Source organism: Gopherus evgoodei, chromosome 1 (genome assembly GCF_007399415.2).
Source record: "Gopherus evgoodei ecotype Sinaloan lineage chromosome 1, rGopEvg1_v1.p, whole genome shotgun sequence".
Classification (NCBI taxonomy): Eukaryota; Metazoa; Chordata; order Testudines; family Testudinidae; genus Gopherus; species Gopherus evgoodei.
The window spans coordinates 29,213,112-29,231,836 of NC_044322.1; the positions used below are offsets into that span (position 1 = coordinate 29,213,112).

Consider the following 18,725-nt stretch of genomic DNA (forward strand, 5'->3'; position numbering starts at 1 on the left):
GAGAAGCAGAGCTCAGCAATTGGCCATAGAGAGAAATTTGGGGCTGGGAAGGGGAGAGGTTTGAGTATGACTAATGGATTGATGAGAGAGGGGATCTGCTGGCACCACAGAAATTTTCCAGTGGCCATGGATGGTAATGCAGCCTAGAGCGGTGTGGCTGCTCCATTCTCTGCTTTTGAGTTGAGGGAAGATTTTTATCCCCTAAGACTCCATGTAATTTCCTTGGGCACAGCCCATTTGCTCAGTCTGTGCTTGGGAGCAGAGTGTAGCTCTTGAGCAGTGGCAATGATGACAAGACACAGGAAGTGGTAGGACAAATATAAAATACTTTATGGGTAATCAAAAGTCCAGCCCATAATAATACAATAAATTACATAATGACAGTACTCGAACATTCTGAAGTTATTCAGACAGAACTCCTTGAGCCTCAGGCCAGAGAACTGTACAATTCTTTTGATTTTTTAAGATCTATTAATAGATTAATAATACTGCATATAAAACAACTGTAACATGCAAGAAGGAAATCAATGGAATTAATCAGCAATTAAACCAGCTATTGCTTTTCATGACACTGACAACTTTCTTGACGTTAGGATCAAACTGGAACTGTCTTGTTCCTATGAAGAAATAGATGTATCCTAGAAATAAAAATAAATTGAATGGTTATATTTCATAGGTGAAATGTTTTCCAACAAATATTTCTAAAAAGCAAAATATAACATTGGCAGTACCTACTTAGTCATTTGTGTTAATTTCTGATCTTAGTACAGTAGTGAAAATATGAATAATGATTCTCTTTTAAAAGATTTCTTCAACCTAGAGAAGCACAAGTATTCTAGCATAGTAAACTGTTTTTAAAGATTTGTTTTACTTACTACCATACTGGAAAGCAGCATCAATATTTTTGCTAATTCCTCGGAACTCATTGATTATCTTCTTTGGATAACCCTGATCCATGGACTGCCTGTTTTCATTGTATCTGCATAGAAGAAATATATTTACAATGTATGGTAAATAAATGACATTTAAAAAGTTGAAAACAAACCCTGACACATAAATGAGACTATTCTTGGTAGAAAATCCACTAAGAATGAGCTAAACTAACTGAACCCTTAAAATCCTTGCTATTCTGTTTTCAGGTTTGTGTACAAAACTTCCATTGAGCTTTCACCTCAGGAGTGCATGTGTGTGTATGTATAGGAGTTTTGGCTGAATGCGCAGGCAGAAACTACGTCTGGAAAAGATAAGCTAGAACCTGAGCTGGTAAGTTTACCTGACAGTTTTGCAAGGCAGCCCCAAATGAATAAAACTCTTCTAGTTTATATACAGCTTTGACCACCCCATCCTAATCAATCAGTGCTTCTTGGGAAAGTGAAGCACCAGCACCGGGAAGCGGAAGGCCTGTATGTGTGACTCTGAAATCATATTTGTCTTAGTGTCAACTGCCTAGCAGATATATTATTTATTAAGTAAAAGTCACATGTATCTTTGATTACTGTTATATTATACAGGGGTGGCACCAGCTCCCAGTGGAGGGACTGAGGCGGGCCAGACAGAACATTGCCACAAGGCCCTGCCCCCTCTGTGGCACTTCCCTGGGGCCAGGTCAGAGGCTGGAAGAGGTTAATCCAGTAGGTGTGCTCAGAACATGCCTAATGCCACACAAAATGACCAGTGAACGAGGAGGAGGCAGAATCTTCCCAGAGAAGTTTTAGCCCTGTGATTAGGGCACTCACTCAGGAGGTGAAAGATTCTGATTCAGTTCTCTCCTCTGGAAGCCAGAGCTGGGCAGTACAGGATGCTGGCTGCTCGCAGCTGGTAAGAGCTGTCCAGGGAGGGGGACCCAGCTCGGGGGCTGGCAGAACCCTCGGGGAGCAGCAACATGGGGACTGGGAACAGAAGCCCAGGCCAGAGTGATTCAGTCTAGGCTACTGTGAGTAGCCCTGGATCCTGTACCTGCCCTGTGCAGCGTGCCCCAGCAGGCAGGGACACGGGCTGGAGACTGCTCTCTGTCACTCCAGTACACTCCAGTACTTACTTCGCCGCTGCTGCCGGAGCTAGGCACCCAGCGAGCAACTGCCACTCTTTCCACTGTGCCTTCAAAGCTGGATGGCTGGAAAGCAGCAGCAGCTACAGGGTGGCGGCCGGGGGCAAAGGCAAATTTGGGAGTGGCATCCCCATACCCCTGATATTGTGATTCCAAGAGTCCATTCAGCTGCATTCTAAACTGTTTTCAGTTGAGAAGCCGAAGAGCCATTGCAATGTGATGCAGGTATTAGTTCAACGGAGTAATTTATTGCAAAAGATTACTGAGCTACTATGAAATATAAACAAACCGTAATGACAAACTACTGTATAATCACACAGCATAAACCTATTTGACTGTTCACACTGAAGGAACAAAAATCCAGTATATTAATACTTCTTTTAGTTGAAGTTTTTAGAGACACAGGAATATAATTTCAGAACATTACATCCTTTGGGTAATTCTTAAAGAACTGAAACAATTTTTAGATAATGTGTTCACCTCTTAGCTCAGATACTACATATTAATGTTTCTACAGGTTTTGTGTCTCATCCTCTAAAACACAGATCAGCATCCTTTGGCACATGGCTTGACAGGGTAAGCATCTTGGTGGGCCGGGCCAATTTGTTTACCTGCCGCTTCCTCAGGTTCGGCCGATCGCAGCTCCCACTGGCTCCAGTTTGCTGCTCCAGGCCAACGGCGGCTGCGAAAAGCTGCGTGGGCCGAGGGATGTGCTGGCCACCGCTTCCTGCAGCCTCCGTTGGCCTGGAGCGGTGAATCGTGGCCAGTGGGAGCCGCGATTGGCCGAACCTGCGGATGCGGCAGGTAAACAAGCTGGCCCGACCCGCCAGGATGCTTACCCTGGTGGACCACGTGCTAAAGGTTGCCGATTCCTGCTCTAGAATATAATTACATCCCTGCCACAGATTTCTACAGGATTTTTGGAAAAAATCTGTAGAAAGGTTAGGTTAACTTTTTCTATCAGACTCCCTGGATTTTAAAACTAACTTGCATCAAACCCTATTCAGTTTTGTGGAATCCAATTGGTTTAATCCCTATTACATTTTATTTTATGTTTCCATATTAATCCTCCAAGCCTAAAGAGAGAATATAACTTAAGTCTGTTGAACATTAAATCTTACCTCCAGTACTTGTCACCTACAAAGAAGTATGTTTTCCCTGAATTCTCATCACTGAAAGCTGCATTAATTCTCTTAACCGTTTTTGGGAAGCCCAAGTCATAGATGCTTTTTGGGTGGTTATACACTAAGTCATACCCACTGAGGACCCAATATTTGTTCTCTGCAAAGAAAAAATAGAATTAATGCTTCACCAGCAGCTTCTGCTCATACTAAGCAACATCAGATCATCGCTTCTGGCTTAGTACTTTCATTACAAGGATGGTAACAAAGCAACTTAATTCTCAAGAGATGTATAGCTGAGTAGTGATTCTGAGATTTCATTCTCCCCTTTACTTTCAGTAAATTAAGGAATGGCACTGATCTTTGTATTTTAAACATAGCATAAATCCTAGGGGAGATGTCTTTCATGGTCAGAAATTAGACCTTGGAGCAATGAGTCCAAGAAGAACCCTTCCCTTACACTTATACACGTTATATATTTTGGGAGAAGACTCCTTGAATTCTATGAATTGTTAAGTAATCCACCAAGAGTAGTTTATTGGGATGCAGAAGACTAACGATACTTGGGATATGTTCAGATACTTTGGTGATGGAGGCATATACATGTCTTAATAGAGGTATATACAGAAACTTAACTATTAATAAGTGCAAATGTCTTATCTAAATGATCAGGTGATTTTATGTATCTTTTCTCTCTCTCCCTCTCCCCACCTAAGTGTATCGTTAAGAGAGCTAGTTGAACTATTTCAAACAAACTGCTATTCTCATCAACAAACAGCCTTTTTACTAAACAAAGTTTTTCACAAACAAGTGTCAGCATTGTCAACATTTTTGGTCAGGAATGGGGATTGTGGAAAATTTTGTATCCCTTTTAATATTCTTGCCAAAATTTGTAATAAAAATATTATTGAAATGCTTCTTAAAATGTTTGTTTACCAAAAGTGGTCTCTTTTGAACACTTCCAAAGAAAAACAGTTTTGACATTTTTCACATAAATAGGTTTTTATTTTTTGACCACCTCTAGTAATTACCCTCACCTGTATGTCCTGTCTACGCCTAGATTCTAAAAGCTCTGGAGGGCTTTTATTCTCTGTGTTCTGTCAGGTGCCTAGCAGACCTTTTGGATGGGGCATCAATAATTAACCAATACTCTGCTGAATGCTTTTCAAAACAGCTGCTAGTTCTTTGACTTACTACTGAGAATTAGTGTATTCATTCAAGGCTGCTAGTGCTCTAGTCCACAGCACATTTTGAATTTAGCCAAAGTGCTTCTTAATAGCTGTATGTTATTTCCTATGATAAAAGTAGATTTGAAGGAAAAGTGAAGGCATTTTCATTTCTTTCTTTTCAGAACATTTACATTAAATAGATGAGCAACCTTTAATTTAATTATTCACACATTTTGGGGGCTTTTGTAATTTGAACATTTGAGTCATTTTGTGCAGTGTCTTCTAAGGAGAATTGCACAATCTGTGGAGCAAAGTATTCCCAGTAAATTCATATATCAGAAGAACTAACAAATGTCAGATTCCGTTACCTTTAAAAAGAAAAACTTGATCCCTTTCAACATTTTCATAAGCAGCTTGAATTCCAGATGGCAGATTTGGCCAGAATAAAGAAATGAAATTGAGTTCAACCTCTGTCATCTGAGGATGCTTGCGCCAGAAATACCTGGTTTAAATAAAATTTGCATATTAGAAACTGTTCCTGCACCTACCGTAAACATAATACAAAGGTGAAGTGTATCTGATTCTGTCTCCCATTAGTGTTTGAGCCAGAGTGCGGAAAGGAGTGCTATGATTGCTATCTACTAGAACTAATCCTTTAGTAGTTTTGGTGCCGGAGGTCACATGTTCTATCCCTGCCAATGACCTACAGTGTGGTAGAGTCATGACAAAGTAGTGGCCCAGTGTGTCACATAAACATACCATTCCAAATCATGAGTTTGCAGCTGCCCTCTTTTCAGTTGAATCCAGACTGGTGAAAAATCTATTATTCCACTGATTACAGTGGCAGAGTAGTTGGAATAGAGTCTAGGGGGGAGTCCTGACTCACCTTCACCAGCCTTAGCCAATAGATCACTAACATTTAGGTTCCTCTCCTCTGATCAGAGTGGTGCATAGCAGAATCTGGGTCATAGTTCCCATTGAAAACAATTAGAATTCCTTAGCAACTACAGTACAGTGGTTGGTGCCCTTTAGCCATCTCACCATTTGATGCAGCCACTTTGGAAACAGCTGAAGCATTCTGTCACGCCTGAGAGAAATGTTAGGTAAAGCTAGGCACCCATCATCAGAGAATTTGGGCCACCTTTTGTATGTGATTTTTATTGTTAGTGCTACATTTCTAAGTGACTGTTTTCCCTCATGCCTCTTGGGAATTAAATGATCTGAAATATTGTTTCCTTTTAAGTGCTGCAGTTCAAAGAAGTAACTCAGAAGTTCTTTGTTGTTACCTGCCCTTAAAGAACAGCTGTTCTCCACGCATGGTAGCGACAGCATCAAAAGTCAATTTGGGGTCACAAGTTCCTGGCGTTGTGGGTCCGGTTGGTTGAACGGGGTTATCTGACTGTCCTACATGAAGATTAAAGAAAAGTTGGCATTATATAATATGGAGAAATGTAGCTGAAAACCAACATTATGAAGGACTTGGTGGACACACAAAATCTTCTCATGAGAAATTGTGGGGAGGTGGTCATTAATCAGGGTTCTGCCAAGTAACTTCAGGTCTGTGGAGTTCCTAAACTCAGCACAAGTGAGGCTTAGTTTCTACAAAACTACTGAAGTGTGCAAGAATGAGCATGCAGAGGAGCTGAACTTCAGTGCAACCACCTTCATGGCCATCGCCCACCTCTAGTTAACAGGAGCTCAGCAATAGTGGAATTTCTCTGTGCAGCAACACTAGAATGTTTCCAGAATTAGTAGAATGCTTCTTAAAATATACTTTTTTTATTGATTAAGCAGCATTCTGCATAAAAGTGAAATTAACCCAGCATATGACTAAATGTTTAATTTTCCTACCATAGATCTTTTGAATGCCGTTAATGTCATCCTGAGGAAGGCGAAATTCGTTAGGCTCAGTGTAGGAATAGGTGGGGTACATCAGGGCACCAGGATCAGTAGAATGAGAGAGACCCAGTGAATGGCCAAGTTCATGGGCAGCAACAAAGAACAAGTTGTATCCTGAGGAATTAAAAAAAATGTACATTTAAAATAGGTGAACTGTGTTTGAATCTACAGTACAGCTGTCTAAGTAGGAAATACCTATACATGCCAGCTCAAAGCATATTAGAGACACTTGAGATTCTTTCAGTAATCTGCAAACATTACAATATAAAGAAATGTAGAAGGAGAGGATTTTTTATATGGACATATAAACCAATCAGGCCCCAGTTACTGCTTCCCTTGCCCTTATTGTAACCCCCCAACCCTTCACAAATGACCCAATTTTCCTTCTTAGACGGGTGTAAATCAGGAATAATGCCATTGAAATAAATGGAGGGTCACTGACTTTAATAAAATTCATCCTTATTTACATGAAAGTATATGAGAGGAGAATTGTAGTGATGCCCAAAGACCCAGTCAGCATCAAACCCCTTTCTGCTAGGCTTGGGCATAAAAAGGCACTGTCCCTGTCTTGAAGAGTCTGTGATATTTTCAGCGTGGACTGATGTTTCCTTGCTGCCAAAGAAAACTAACTTTTCTAAGCACCACAATTTCTTTAGTATAACCCATCATAAAATGTGCCAGACTGAAACAACCCAGTCTGAACCTCATCAAAACATATCATCCTACAGAGCCGTTTCCCTCAAATAAGTTTGTTGAAGAAGTGAGGTAGGAAAAACCAGTCAGAGAGTCAGATTCTGCTACCCTCATTCACACCCTGACATCAAAGGAACAGCTCATGGAGTAAGGCTCAGGTCCATGTAAGGACTTAGGTGCCTAATTCCCACTTTAGGCCTCTAAATCCAAAATTTAGGTGTCACTAAGATCCTCAAAATCCCTGTTCAGCTGCCACTTAACTCTGTAGGCACCTATGTTCCCCCAGCACCAAAATTTTCACTGTAAAAGTCCCCTAGCCATCCTATGTTTCTACCTCTGGGCAGGCACAGGGCTGCCTCAGGCAGGTGCCCAGACACCTGTGGGGGCTAATCCAGTAGATGTGCTCAGAACATGCCTAATGCCACACAAGATGGCCAGCGAACGAGGAGGCAGAATCTTCCCAGAAAAGTTTTAGCCCTCTGATCAAGGCATTCACTCAGGAGGTGAAAGATGCAGATTCAGTTCCCTCTGCCTGATGAGAAGGGATTTGAACATGGGATTCCCACCTCTGAACCACCCTATTAATATTTAATTATTTATACCCAGTGGATCAGCTTCAACAGGGGAGATTGAAAGAGAGTCCCATCAGAATATCCTATAGCCCATCTTTTGTGGATCTGAGCCTAAGTTACAACTTCACATGAATAAAGATTGCACGATCTGATGTTGTATGAACAGGGGTAGTAATGAAGCTCCTACCATTTGAGCCTTTTGTCCAATATTCCGCCTCATCGAAGTGGACATCTCCACCAATACCATTGCCAGGCTGAAAGGCATGAGCCAAAAGTCCATCAGGTCCATCAAAGGGAGAATTGTCACGATGATCTAAAAAAAAGGATAATTAATTTAATTCTTATTGCCAAGCACTTCTATAAGTGATGCTGGCTAATGTTTGTATTAGTATAACATTCTTACCTCCAATTTCAAAAGACATCATTATATCTGCATTGCCATTGTAGATCCTTTTGAATGTTAGTGGTGACACATCACTCCAAACTTTAAAAGCCTTTTGGATTGCTTCGTCCACATCTGCTGGATTCATATCTGGTGTGTATTTCACAATCCTTTAAAATAACCCCAAAAGTAGTATACAATTTTTGGTATCTACACTTGTAGTTCATGTAGAATATAAAGTTTTTTACCAAAATATTTGAAATTTGGTGCCTGCTGCTAAACACCTTAAAGCTACATTTTGGCAGCATATTAAGTGACCTGATTTTCAAATTCTGAGCATTTACAACTCACACAGACTTTAATGGTGGTTTCATCCTCCCTTTAAAAACAGAACATTTATCTAGATGTCTAAATATGGAATTCAGTGCCTAACTTTGGAACTTTCGGCAAATCATATGAAAATTTTGGCCTTAACTCTTTTGCTCAATAAATTATTTAGACAAATGTTACCTGTATGTCAGATTCTTTCTTTCCCATTTTGGATTTCCATCAGTGAGGACATACTGACCAATATCAGGTACACCGCACCTGGGCTTCTTTATCAACTTCAAAGTGTCAACATCTGGTTTCCCAGTCACTTTCAGCCCAAAAAATGCCTGCATTTCCTTGAGTTTTTCAGTTAGAGGCTTAATGTTTTTACTCTTAAAGCGAGACTGCTTGTCTGTTTCAAGCTCGTAGAAATTTTGTAGATAAGTCTGACAAAAACAAGAACAGTGTTTTGGGTCATTTGTATTCATTAAGTCCTGCAGAACAGTTTAAACATTTACAAAATTACACCCATGTGCCTAGGGTCTGTGTTTTCGAGGGGTCAAGACAGGTCACTTTCTGCAGGGATTTATTTAAATAGCAAGATATAATACAGTATAGTTTTCTGACTGACCTACTGATTTCCTGTTTTACAATGAAAGCTTTTGCAACATGTATCTTTAAAAATCTAAAATTTATTCTTCAGTTATTTACTCTAAATTTGCATATTGCAACCTCTTCCCACAGCCCTTTCTCTCATGAGTAATTCAGTTGACTTCTCTGGGGCTGCTCAAATCCGTAAAGGCTGATAGGATCTATCCCTCAGCCACTACTCAGTTATAATTTCCAATGAAACCAGTGGAGGATACTGGATGTTTTTGAAGCCATCTATTTATCAACCAAATAATTTAGGAGCCTAACATTAGTTACACATTTAAAAAAAAAAAAGAAGTGTTATAACATCTTAACAAGGATTATATAACTTAGTTATTTTTTGTTCTGCTGCTCCATTAAGGCTCTAATTCTCAAAGTACTTAAACATGTGCCTAATTTTAAGTACACCCATTGAAGACAATAAGACTATTTATGAGCTTAAAGTTAGGCACAGAGTTAAATACCTTGCTGAATTGGTGCCTATATTTTTATTGAACATCACAATCTGGTTGCTAGATAACATAATTAATGTCACGTTTCTGTAGTATTTTATTACTTTATTATATCATTTCTGACAGTAATAATCATAATTTAGACAAAACTAAGGTAGTGCCAAGGGGAAATATTTCCCTTAAAAGTTCTGCAACTTGGTACCTCTTGAATATCAGGACTGTTTCTAAAAAATAAGAAATACAACTGCAGTTTGACAATTATAAGGTAAACTTTTGTAAAACTGATAAGAAGGTTCCTTCCTGCCATTTAATTTAGAGTGTCTGAAATTCATAGCAAATATTTACCTTCACAAGCTGGATATTTTTGTCATCTTCTGTTTCTGAAGACGCAGGAGCTGCAGAGGAGGATGCTACATATAATACCAGCAGAAGCAGAAGGGTCTTCATTCTTATCGTCACTTCTGTGCCTTGTAACACTAACACTGCTTACTCTATAGCTGCTACACACATGTCTCTCAGATAGCCCTGTTTATATAGTGACTGTGGATATCAGCTAGAAACTGACTCATTGTGTATAACTTCCTCTGATTAGCAAGGAAACCGATACATAACAATAGTTTCATCACCAAGGGGTGACACAACTAACAGAACTCCCTCCCCCCATTTTCACAATCATATAATATGATTAATAAGAAAGGAAGAGGTTTTCAAATGAAAGCATTTTGGTGATTCCAAATTCCTTTCCTTCCTCTATTAGATTATGTCCCATCCAAGTGGTCCCATTTTTTCAGAAAATTCAGAAAAACATTATGCTAGCCATAGTGATGAAAACAAACACAGCAACCTACATCTAGAACACGGGTGGGGAAACTTTTTAGCCCGAGGGCCACATCTGTGTATGGAAATTGTATGAAGGGGCATGAATGCTCAAGGAATTAGGGGTTGGGAGGCGGGATGGGATGAGAACTCTGGCTGGGGGTGCAGGTTCTGGGGTGGGGCCAGAAATGAGAAGTTCTGGGTGCAGGAGGGGGCTCTGGGCTTTGACCTGGGCTCTTGGGTCGGTGTGTGGAGAGGAGGTGAGACTGCCGGTTGGGGATGCAGACTGTGTGGTGGGGATGGGGATGAGGGGTTGGGAGTGCAGGAGGGTGCTCTGGGCTGGGACCAAGGGGTTAGGACGGCGAGAGGGGGATCAGGGCTGGGGCAGGGGATTGGGGCACGGAAGGGGGGCAGGGGTGTAGGCTGTAGGAGCCAGAGGGGGAACATTCCTCTGCTTCTGGGATCCGTGTGGAGCCATGGCACACGCGGAGTGGGCAAGCCCCCAACCCTGCTCACCAGCGGGAGCTCGAGTGCTGGATTAAAATGTCTGAAGGGCCGTAGTTTGCCCACCCTAATCCAGAAGATCACTTAAGTACAGGCTTGACCTTAAACTCAGAAGTAGCCCAATTGACCTCAACAAGATAATACCTGCAACTATATTATACTCCCCAAAGTCTTTAGTTCTTTGGGACAGGGACATTCAAAATTTACCCAGCCAGGGCTTGATTCTAATCTCACTGCAGTGTAATATCCCAATCCTGCATTTAGAGCAGGCCAATGTGCTTGTGTGGAGTCCCAGTGCACTTAGTTCCTGCTCCAGTAAAGCACTTAAGCAGGTGCTAAACCTTAAGTAGTCGAATGATCTCATTGACTTCAAGAGGAGCGCTTCAAGTTAAAGCAAGGGTGTAGATATTTGCATGTCCTTATTGCAGGATCAAGTCCTAAATTATGATTAACTCTACTGATTAAACCATTGTAATGCATTATAAGTGAAAGCAGAATAAAGCATCCCCCTCTCTGGGCCTTTGTCAGAACTAATCTCTATCTTTTTTCATTCTAATCACTGCAGATTAATACATCTTCTGTGAGGTAAACTGTGAGAAACTGGCACAGGAAGTTTCAGAAATAGGGAAGGAATAAATTAATGCCAACATTTACAATTATTAGCAAAATAACTCATCATGATGGATCTCCTTTTCAGCCACACATATCTTCAGTCTCAAGAGTCATCATTCAAAGAAACACAATTTTTGATTATTCTTGTTTCATAATCATTTTCAGGAATTAACAAACAGTGGCACGTATCTTGGACACAACTCCAATGACATTGCATTACGTTATGTGTTCGAAGTTGTCATGCTCTTATTCATCGACTTGAGGCTGAAAAGCTGTCTTTGTTTATCTAGTCTAGTCCTGTTTGTGAAAGAGACACTTTTCTATATACACTTCTCCTTCTTGTGTTTTATACAGGCTATTGTATTTTTAGTTTTGCTCAGCTATCCCATGGGTAACTCACTGCTTTGCCTTCTTCCTTTCTTTTATCATTTTGCCTTTATTTGGTTTTTGAAGGAAAACTAAACACATTTAAAAACATTATGGAACTTGTCTTCCAACTTGCTCTTGTTCAAGTCCCATTCTCAACTGGGCAGAAAGCAGGGCTGGCCCGAAAACAGGAATTCTATTTTGTGAAATGTTTTGAAGTTTTGAAATAGGTGGAATAAAACAGACCTTTCAAAACTAAAAACAGAACAAAACAAAAGCAAGAGAGAGACCTACCCAAGAGCAGCAAATAGACTGATATTTAGGGCACTCCCTAGAGATGTGGGAGACACAGGTTCAAGTCTATGCACTACCCAGTTCAGAGTAGGGTCTTGAACCCACATCAGAGGTGACTGCCCCAGCCTCTGGACTACTGCCTCTTCTGGAGTGGGGCTTTCTCTCTCTCATTGAAACTGATACATTTCCACACAAAGTTTGGCTTCAATGAATCGGCATTTTCCACTGATCAAAACATTTCATCAAAACATTTCTGACCATCCCTAGCAGAGTTTCACTTAGTCTGTCCCCAGGAAGTTCAGAATCCCCTCTCCATATTTAATGTTGATCTTACTTTAGACATAATTTTTTTCATTTACAAAGTGGCACCTCTGTTATGCATATCTAAGGCACAGCTCTTTAACTGGACCCATTCTTGCTGCATTAGTTTCTTATTCCTGATACATTAGGACCCCATCTACATTGGAGCTCAAAATTGTGTTTGAATCTGCAGCCTACTTTCCTTTGTTCCTTATTTGTAACTGATAAAAACTTTAAACGTTCTAGTGATTTTCATCCCCAAAGGGCTGGACCCAGGGCCTCTTCCTGTCAGGGGATCCTGCTCCCCCTCCCCAATAAAACAAGTCAGGAGAAATTCCTCAAGGGCAGCTACACTAGGGTTTCCTCCTACTGCAGGTTTTCCTTCATGAGGGGGCAATTTGGCCAGTAGTTTTTCCATTTATGCCATTTTAGTACTATGAAAATTGAGAACAACAATTTGCAATTCAGAAAGCCAATTTTAACAATTTCAGCATTTGCTGTAGCAAGAGTTATAGTCAGTTTTACCTTTCCACCAATAGGTGGCACTAGCAAGTTCTGTATTCGTTCTAAGAGGACAATTTCTACATTTATGTGCAAACATCTTGCCCTGTCATTTGTACCCTACAGTGGTCTGCTTTTAATCTCCTCTGAAGCAATAAAAAGCAATGTCTTCATGCAAAATCATGTTATGCTGAAACAAGCTCTTTTGCTATTGAGTCACTTTTTTATTCACAAAGTTGTACACAAAAGCCATACACTGCTATTGTATATCAGTGTTGAATAAGTTACTATCATGTTTTCTTAAACTGCTAGAAAATTCACATTGGGGCCCTGCACATTTTGATACTAACTTGAGAAGAAGGAGGCCTCCCTATGAAATTTGTCTATTTAAGAGTTCGTACAAGCTCCTGATGTGCGTTATTGTAAATGAGATGATAGCTAATGTTGGGACATTTTCTTTAACCAAAGAGTATAGATTCTGCTTTAGGAGATTTATCAATCAACATATAAAACAAACAAGATGCCCAGTTTTGCCAAAAAAGCCATGACTTCCGTGACATTGGCTCAGGCCAGCAGTAATGCCAGGTGACTCATATTCCCTCAAGTGAGGAGAGGGCAGGAGGGGAGGGATACATGCTGAATCAGTATAATTAGTCTGTTGTATTAAAACAGGAACACTCCAACAGGTGATAGATGGGGCCAGCTCCTGAGTTACACCTCAATGACTTGCACAGTCTCAGACATAACATCATCAACTGAAATCAGTTGGACTCTATTTTAAGGATAGGCAAAGGAGCGCCACCTTTCGAAGGCAATAAGCTGTTTCCTGAGTACACAAACTATATGGGGCAGATTAATCATTCTTGCAGGCACACCTCTCTGTGCCAACCTGGTCTGCTGAATCCCAGGCTGGAATTCACCCAAGGGAAGACAGGTGGAGTTTCCATCACAGTCACACACTTTGTTTGCCACTACGCTTCACAGATATCCCCAGATTTGTATACATTCCAGGGAATCAACAGGAAATATGAGCCACACTGTCTATCTATTATGCCCTCTGGAATACCCACTGCATCGAAAAGAAGATCACCTCCATCTTTCTAAGATCTGGATAACCTTCTGTAAGCCTGCGTCTACACTTAGTGAAGTGATATCTCCTTTCCTTACATCCCTAACCCCAAATCATCCCCAGACAACCACAGTAGGGGCCACTTGACTCCTCCTATCCCTCGTCCACTCCATTTGACTCTAACGTCCTGACAGCTTCTCCAGTAAAACATATTTGCATCTTTCCCTATTACATCCTCAAAGCCCTTCCTGAGCTGGTCTGCAAAGCTGAAATTTTATGTGTTGTTTAGGAAACTGTAAAACATTGTAAAATGTTAACATTTAACTTGTCATTAGGCTTCAGAGTTAATCTCTATTGAGCCAAATGACAGCAATATATTATCTTTTAGAGCTATTGCTTCTGTCCATAATTACATTCAGACAGGTTATTATATTATATTCTGCACTGGGTTCCATCTGGAAGGTCTTTACCAGCAGCATGGCCAGAAAAGGAATTTTAATTCAATCTTCAACCCTATAGACAGTGAAGGGGCCACCAAAGCATTCATGAATGACATATTGGCCAATACTGGATCAACCAGACACATTCCTTCCATAGGGGAGAATATACAGTGTGAATCCCTGGCCCAACTCATATCAGTGGCAAAACTTCCATTAACTTCAGTGGGGCCAGGATTTCATCCTTAATGGTGAGTACTTTTGAAAATCAAAATGGTTATTCAATTCATGTTCTAGTTTGTATTTTTCTTGTTTCTATGATGAATGTAGACATAATTTAACATTGCCATTAACAGATGCATTTGATCGTCAACACAAACACAATAGACAAAGGAAAAAATACTATTGTATGTTGGGTTTTTAAAAACTTTTTGGTTGTTGCAATAAATCATCATTGCAAGTTAGTGTTTGAATGGACAAAGGTGCAAAATAAGACTAAACTTTTTAATAGTGAGGGTGTTACATAGTAAAAAACACTACTGCAGCATAATCTGGGTAAAACATTATGGCCTGTGTTATGTAGGAGGTCAGACTACATGATCACAGTGGTTTTGCATCCAAGGATCGCATTAGCCCTTTTGGCCAAAACATTGCACTGGGAGCTCATGTTCAGTTGACTATCCGCTCCCATTTCCCAAAACTTTTTTAAAGTCTCTGCTTTCTAAGATAAAGTCCTAGGAATATAGACTACATTCTTTGTTCCAACATGTATGTCTTTACATTTAGCTATATTAAAACACATGTTGTTTGCCTGCTCCCTGCTTACCAAGCGAACCGGATCACCCTGAACCAGTGACTGGTCCCTTTCATAATTTACCACTCTCCCAATATTGGTGTCATCTGCAAACTTAATCAGGGATGATTCTATGTTTTCTTCCAGGTCATTGATAAAAAAAGGTTAAATAGCATAGGACCAAGAACCGATCTCTGAGAGACCCCACTAGCAACACACCTGTTCAGTCATAATTCCCCATTTACAATTACATTCTGAGACTTATCAAGTAGCCAGCTTTGAATCCATGCTGTGTTAATTTTATCATTCTACTTTGTTAATCAAAATGTCGTGTGGTACCAAGTCAAATGCCTTAGAGTTGTCTAGAGGACAAGGTGGGTGAGATAATGTCTTTCATTGGGTGAACAACTTCTGTTGGTGAGAGACACAAGCTTTTGAGTTTACATAGAATTTTTCTTCAGCTCTGGGAAACGTACTCAGAGTGTAACAGCTAAATATAAGGTGGATGGATTTTTTAATGTAAGTAGTTAACATGTATTTGAGAGACCATTCAAGGTGAAGTGGCCTGTTAAAGCCTCTCTAGTCATAGGGGGAAAGGGAAGGAAAAAAGGCTCTGTGGGTGGGGGGAGGGGCTCTAGTGTGTTACAGATTGTTGTAATAAGCTATAAATCCAGTGTCTCTATTCAGTCCATGATTTTCAGTGTCAGCCAAAGTAATGACAGGCTCATCTTTTGAAGGTGCTGTGCAGGTTTTTTTTGAGGATGAGGACTGATAGGTCAGATACAGAATGATTGCTTTGTGAAAAGTGTTCACCCAGAGGTGGTAGGCATTTTTTGCTTTAATCATTTTCCTGTGTGAGTTTCTTCAGGAGTGTACTGATTGTTTGATTTCACTCACATAGTTGTTATGGGGCATTCAGTGCACTGGATGAGGTACATCACGTGTTGTGATAGGCATGTGAAGGACTCAGGGACAGGGCTGCCCAGAGGATTCAGGGGGCCTAGGGCAAAGCAATTTCGGGGGCCCCTTCCATAAAAAAAATTGCAATACTATACAATACTATATTCTCGTGGGGGCCCCTGCAGGCAGGGGCGGCTCCAGACCCCAGCACGCCAAGTACATGCTTGGGGCGGCATGCCGCGGGGGGCGCTCTGTCGGTCGCCCGGAGGGCGGCAGACAGGCAGCCTTCGGCGGCATGCCTGCGGAGGGTCCGCTGGTCCCTTGGCTCCGGTGGACCTCCTGCAGGCGTGCCTGTGGAGGGTCTGCTGGTTCCACGGATCCGCCAAAGCTGCAGGACCAGTGGACCCTCCGCAGGCACGCCTGCGAGAGGTCCACCGGAGCTGCCGAACCGGCGACCGGCAGAGCTCCCCCCGCTGCATGCCCCCCATGCTTGGGGCGGCGAAATGTCTAGAGCGGCCCCTGTCTGCAGGGCCCAGCGCAAATTGCCCCACTTACTGCTCCTCTGCCTCCCCCAGGCAGCCCTGGGAAAAATAAATCTTCTGCATCTCAGCACAAACCCAGTTTTGAAAAAACTTCTTTACAAGGTATCACTGATTGTCAGCATTAGCTAGTGCTAAAAGGCACTAAAGCTCATTAAAAGGGTCGGACAAATGTTTTTCATCAAAACTTTTTCTGGATCGAAAACTAGAGTTTTTTAAAAAGCAGAAAAAAATCACTGACAATGTCTGCTTTCCTTCAAAATTTGTTGTGGTTTTTTTAATTGATAAGCTGAAATTAGTCTGTCAAAACCTGAATATGGTTTGGGGTTTCAGAAGTGTGTGGCCAAACATTTGCTGCTTGCTGTGTTTGATTGTTTAAAGAAACAATAAAAAAATTCTGCTTAAAAAAAATCCAAAACTTCTGAACCACCTCAGCTTGTGACCAAATGCCTGAGCCCATCCAGTCAGAGATTTTTCCAGGTTTCTGATACTCTGCTGGCTTCCTTGACTCATATCTGTCTCCATAACTTTGGGTTCATTTAGGTTAGAATATAAGAACAGCCATACTGGGTCAAACCAAAGGTCCATCCACTCAGTATCCTGTCTACCAACAATGGCCAATGCCAAGTGCCCCAGAGGGAGTAAACCTAACAGGTAATGATCAAATGATCTCTCTCCTGCCATCCATCTCCACCCTCTGACAAACAGAGGCTAGGGACACCATTCCTTACCCATCCTGGCTAATAGCTATTAATGGACTTAACCTCCATGCATTTATCTGTTTCCTAGAGACTGGCTCCATGGGGTCCCTCAGAAACTGGAGATGGTTTCTGTGGGTTTGTCTTTAGTATAGCTTATGTACATACTCCACGAACTGAGCATTGGAGCTTGTTCCAGAATCTGGGATAAGCCTATGTTGTGAAAACTGAAATGCTCAAAATAGCACATGCATATGATTGGACACAGGGTGCTAAAATTAAATTAACCCAGGGGTTCTCAACCTGGGGGTCAGGACCCCTCAGGGGGTCACGTTCGCGAGCTGTCAGCCTCCACCTCAAACCCCACCTCCAGCATTTATAATAATGTTAAATGTATAAAAAAGTGTTTTTAATTTATAAGGGGGGGGTCACACTCAGAGGTTTGCCATGTCAAAGGGGTCACCAGTATAAAAGTTTGAGAACCACTGAATTAACCCCTTTGGAGCCTCAGGGAATGTAGGGGAGGGGGCTCTCCCTTGGTAGGGTTGGAAGGATATTGCTCTTCTCGTGTGATCCCTCCTCCAGTGGCTAATTTTAATTGAAGCTACCCTCTCCTGACATGAATCTCCCCATGGCACTGAAATTAAATATAGATTATAACTTGGCATTTGAGAAGTGAAAGGGATGACAGCCCTAATGGAAAAGCTAACAGCTTGACTCTTCTGCAAGCCTCAAACTGCTGAATGAGCTTTAGGGTAGGGAAGGCTGTGCCTCCTGAACAGCCTGGCCCTGCCCCCTATCTGACCCCTACCCACTTCCTGCCCCCCGATGGCCCACCCCTCTTCAGAATCCCTGACCCATCCTACTCCTTGTCCCCTCACCATCGCCCAGAGACCCCACCCCCAACCACCACCCCAGGACCCCACCCCTTCTTCCTGTCCCCTGACTGCCCCAACCCCTATCCACTCCCCCACTGAGTCCTGACAGACCCCTGGAACGCCTACAATCCAACCCCCCCATTCCCTGTCCCCTGACTGCCCCCTCAGCCTCTGACCCTTCCCTGTCCCCTGACTGTCCCTGGGACTTCCTGCACCTTAGCCAACCTCCCCAGCCCCTTACCCCTGGCTCCCTCACCCAGAGCCTGAGTGCATCCAGGAGCTTCCCTTGACAGCTGCAGTGTGGCTCCGGCGGGGCCCCTGAGCTCTGCCCCACTCAGAGCCATGTGGTAAGGGGGCGGGGCTGCGAGCTCCAGGCCGAGCGGAGGGAGCTGAGCTCAGGCTGTAGCTCGCAGCCCCACCCGCTTACCACGTGAGTCTGAGCAGGAGGAGCTCAGGGCCCCCGCCGGAGCCACGCTACAGCTGATGAGGAAAGCTGCTGGATGTGCTGAGGCTCCAGGAGAGGGGCAAAGACAGGATCAGGTGGGGCTGAGGAGGGATCCTCAGCCATTCTCACGGGGGCCCCTGCGGAGCCTGAGGCCTGGGGCAAATTGCTCCACTTGCCCCCCACTCTGGGTGGCCCTGCTCAGGGATCTTAAAAGGTGTGTTGTGGGGGAGTGTTGATCATTGTAGAAGTGGCGATATGTCTGCAGGTTTTGCATCTGT

The 18,725-nt window shown here is 42.3% G+C and overlaps 1 protein-coding gene across 1 annotated transcript; it reads right to left on the reverse strand.

Moving 5' to 3' along the window:
- Positions 1 to 319: 319 nt before the first annotated feature.
- LOC115650451 (interstitial collagenase-like) lies at positions 320 to 9,837 on the reverse strand. The gene is made up of 10 exons (XM_030560454.1): positions 9,641 to 9,837; positions 8,394 to 8,638; positions 7,905 to 8,053; positions 7,689 to 7,814; positions 6,189 to 6,350; positions 5,624 to 5,741; positions 4,706 to 4,839; positions 3,169 to 3,328; positions 876 to 979; positions 320 to 638 (listed from the first exon to the last, which is right to left on the reverse strand). Exons 1-10 carry the CDS (start codon positions 9,740 to 9,742, stop codon positions 538 to 540), a joined length of 1,401 nt encoding a protein of 466 aa, XP_030416314.1. The 5' UTR covers positions 9,743 to 9,837; the 3' UTR covers positions 320 to 537.
- Between the last annotated feature and the right edge of the window lie 8,888 nt (positions 9,838 to 18,725).

Excerpts from the sequence above, each read along its gene's own strand:
- LOC115650451 (XM_030560454.1), bottom strand. The coding sequence starts at position 9,742 with ATGAAGACCCTTCTGCTTCTGCTGGTATTATATGTAGCATCCTCCTCT. Across the intron at positions 8,054-8,393 it reads AGAAAGAATCTGACATACAG|GATTGTGAAATACACACCAG; the intron begins GTAACATTTGTC and ends GTTATTTTAAAG. Across the intron at positions 6,351-7,688 it reads TTGGACAAAAGGCTCAAATG|GATACAACTTGTTCTTTGTT; the intron begins GTAGGAGCTTCA and ends TTAATTCCTCAG.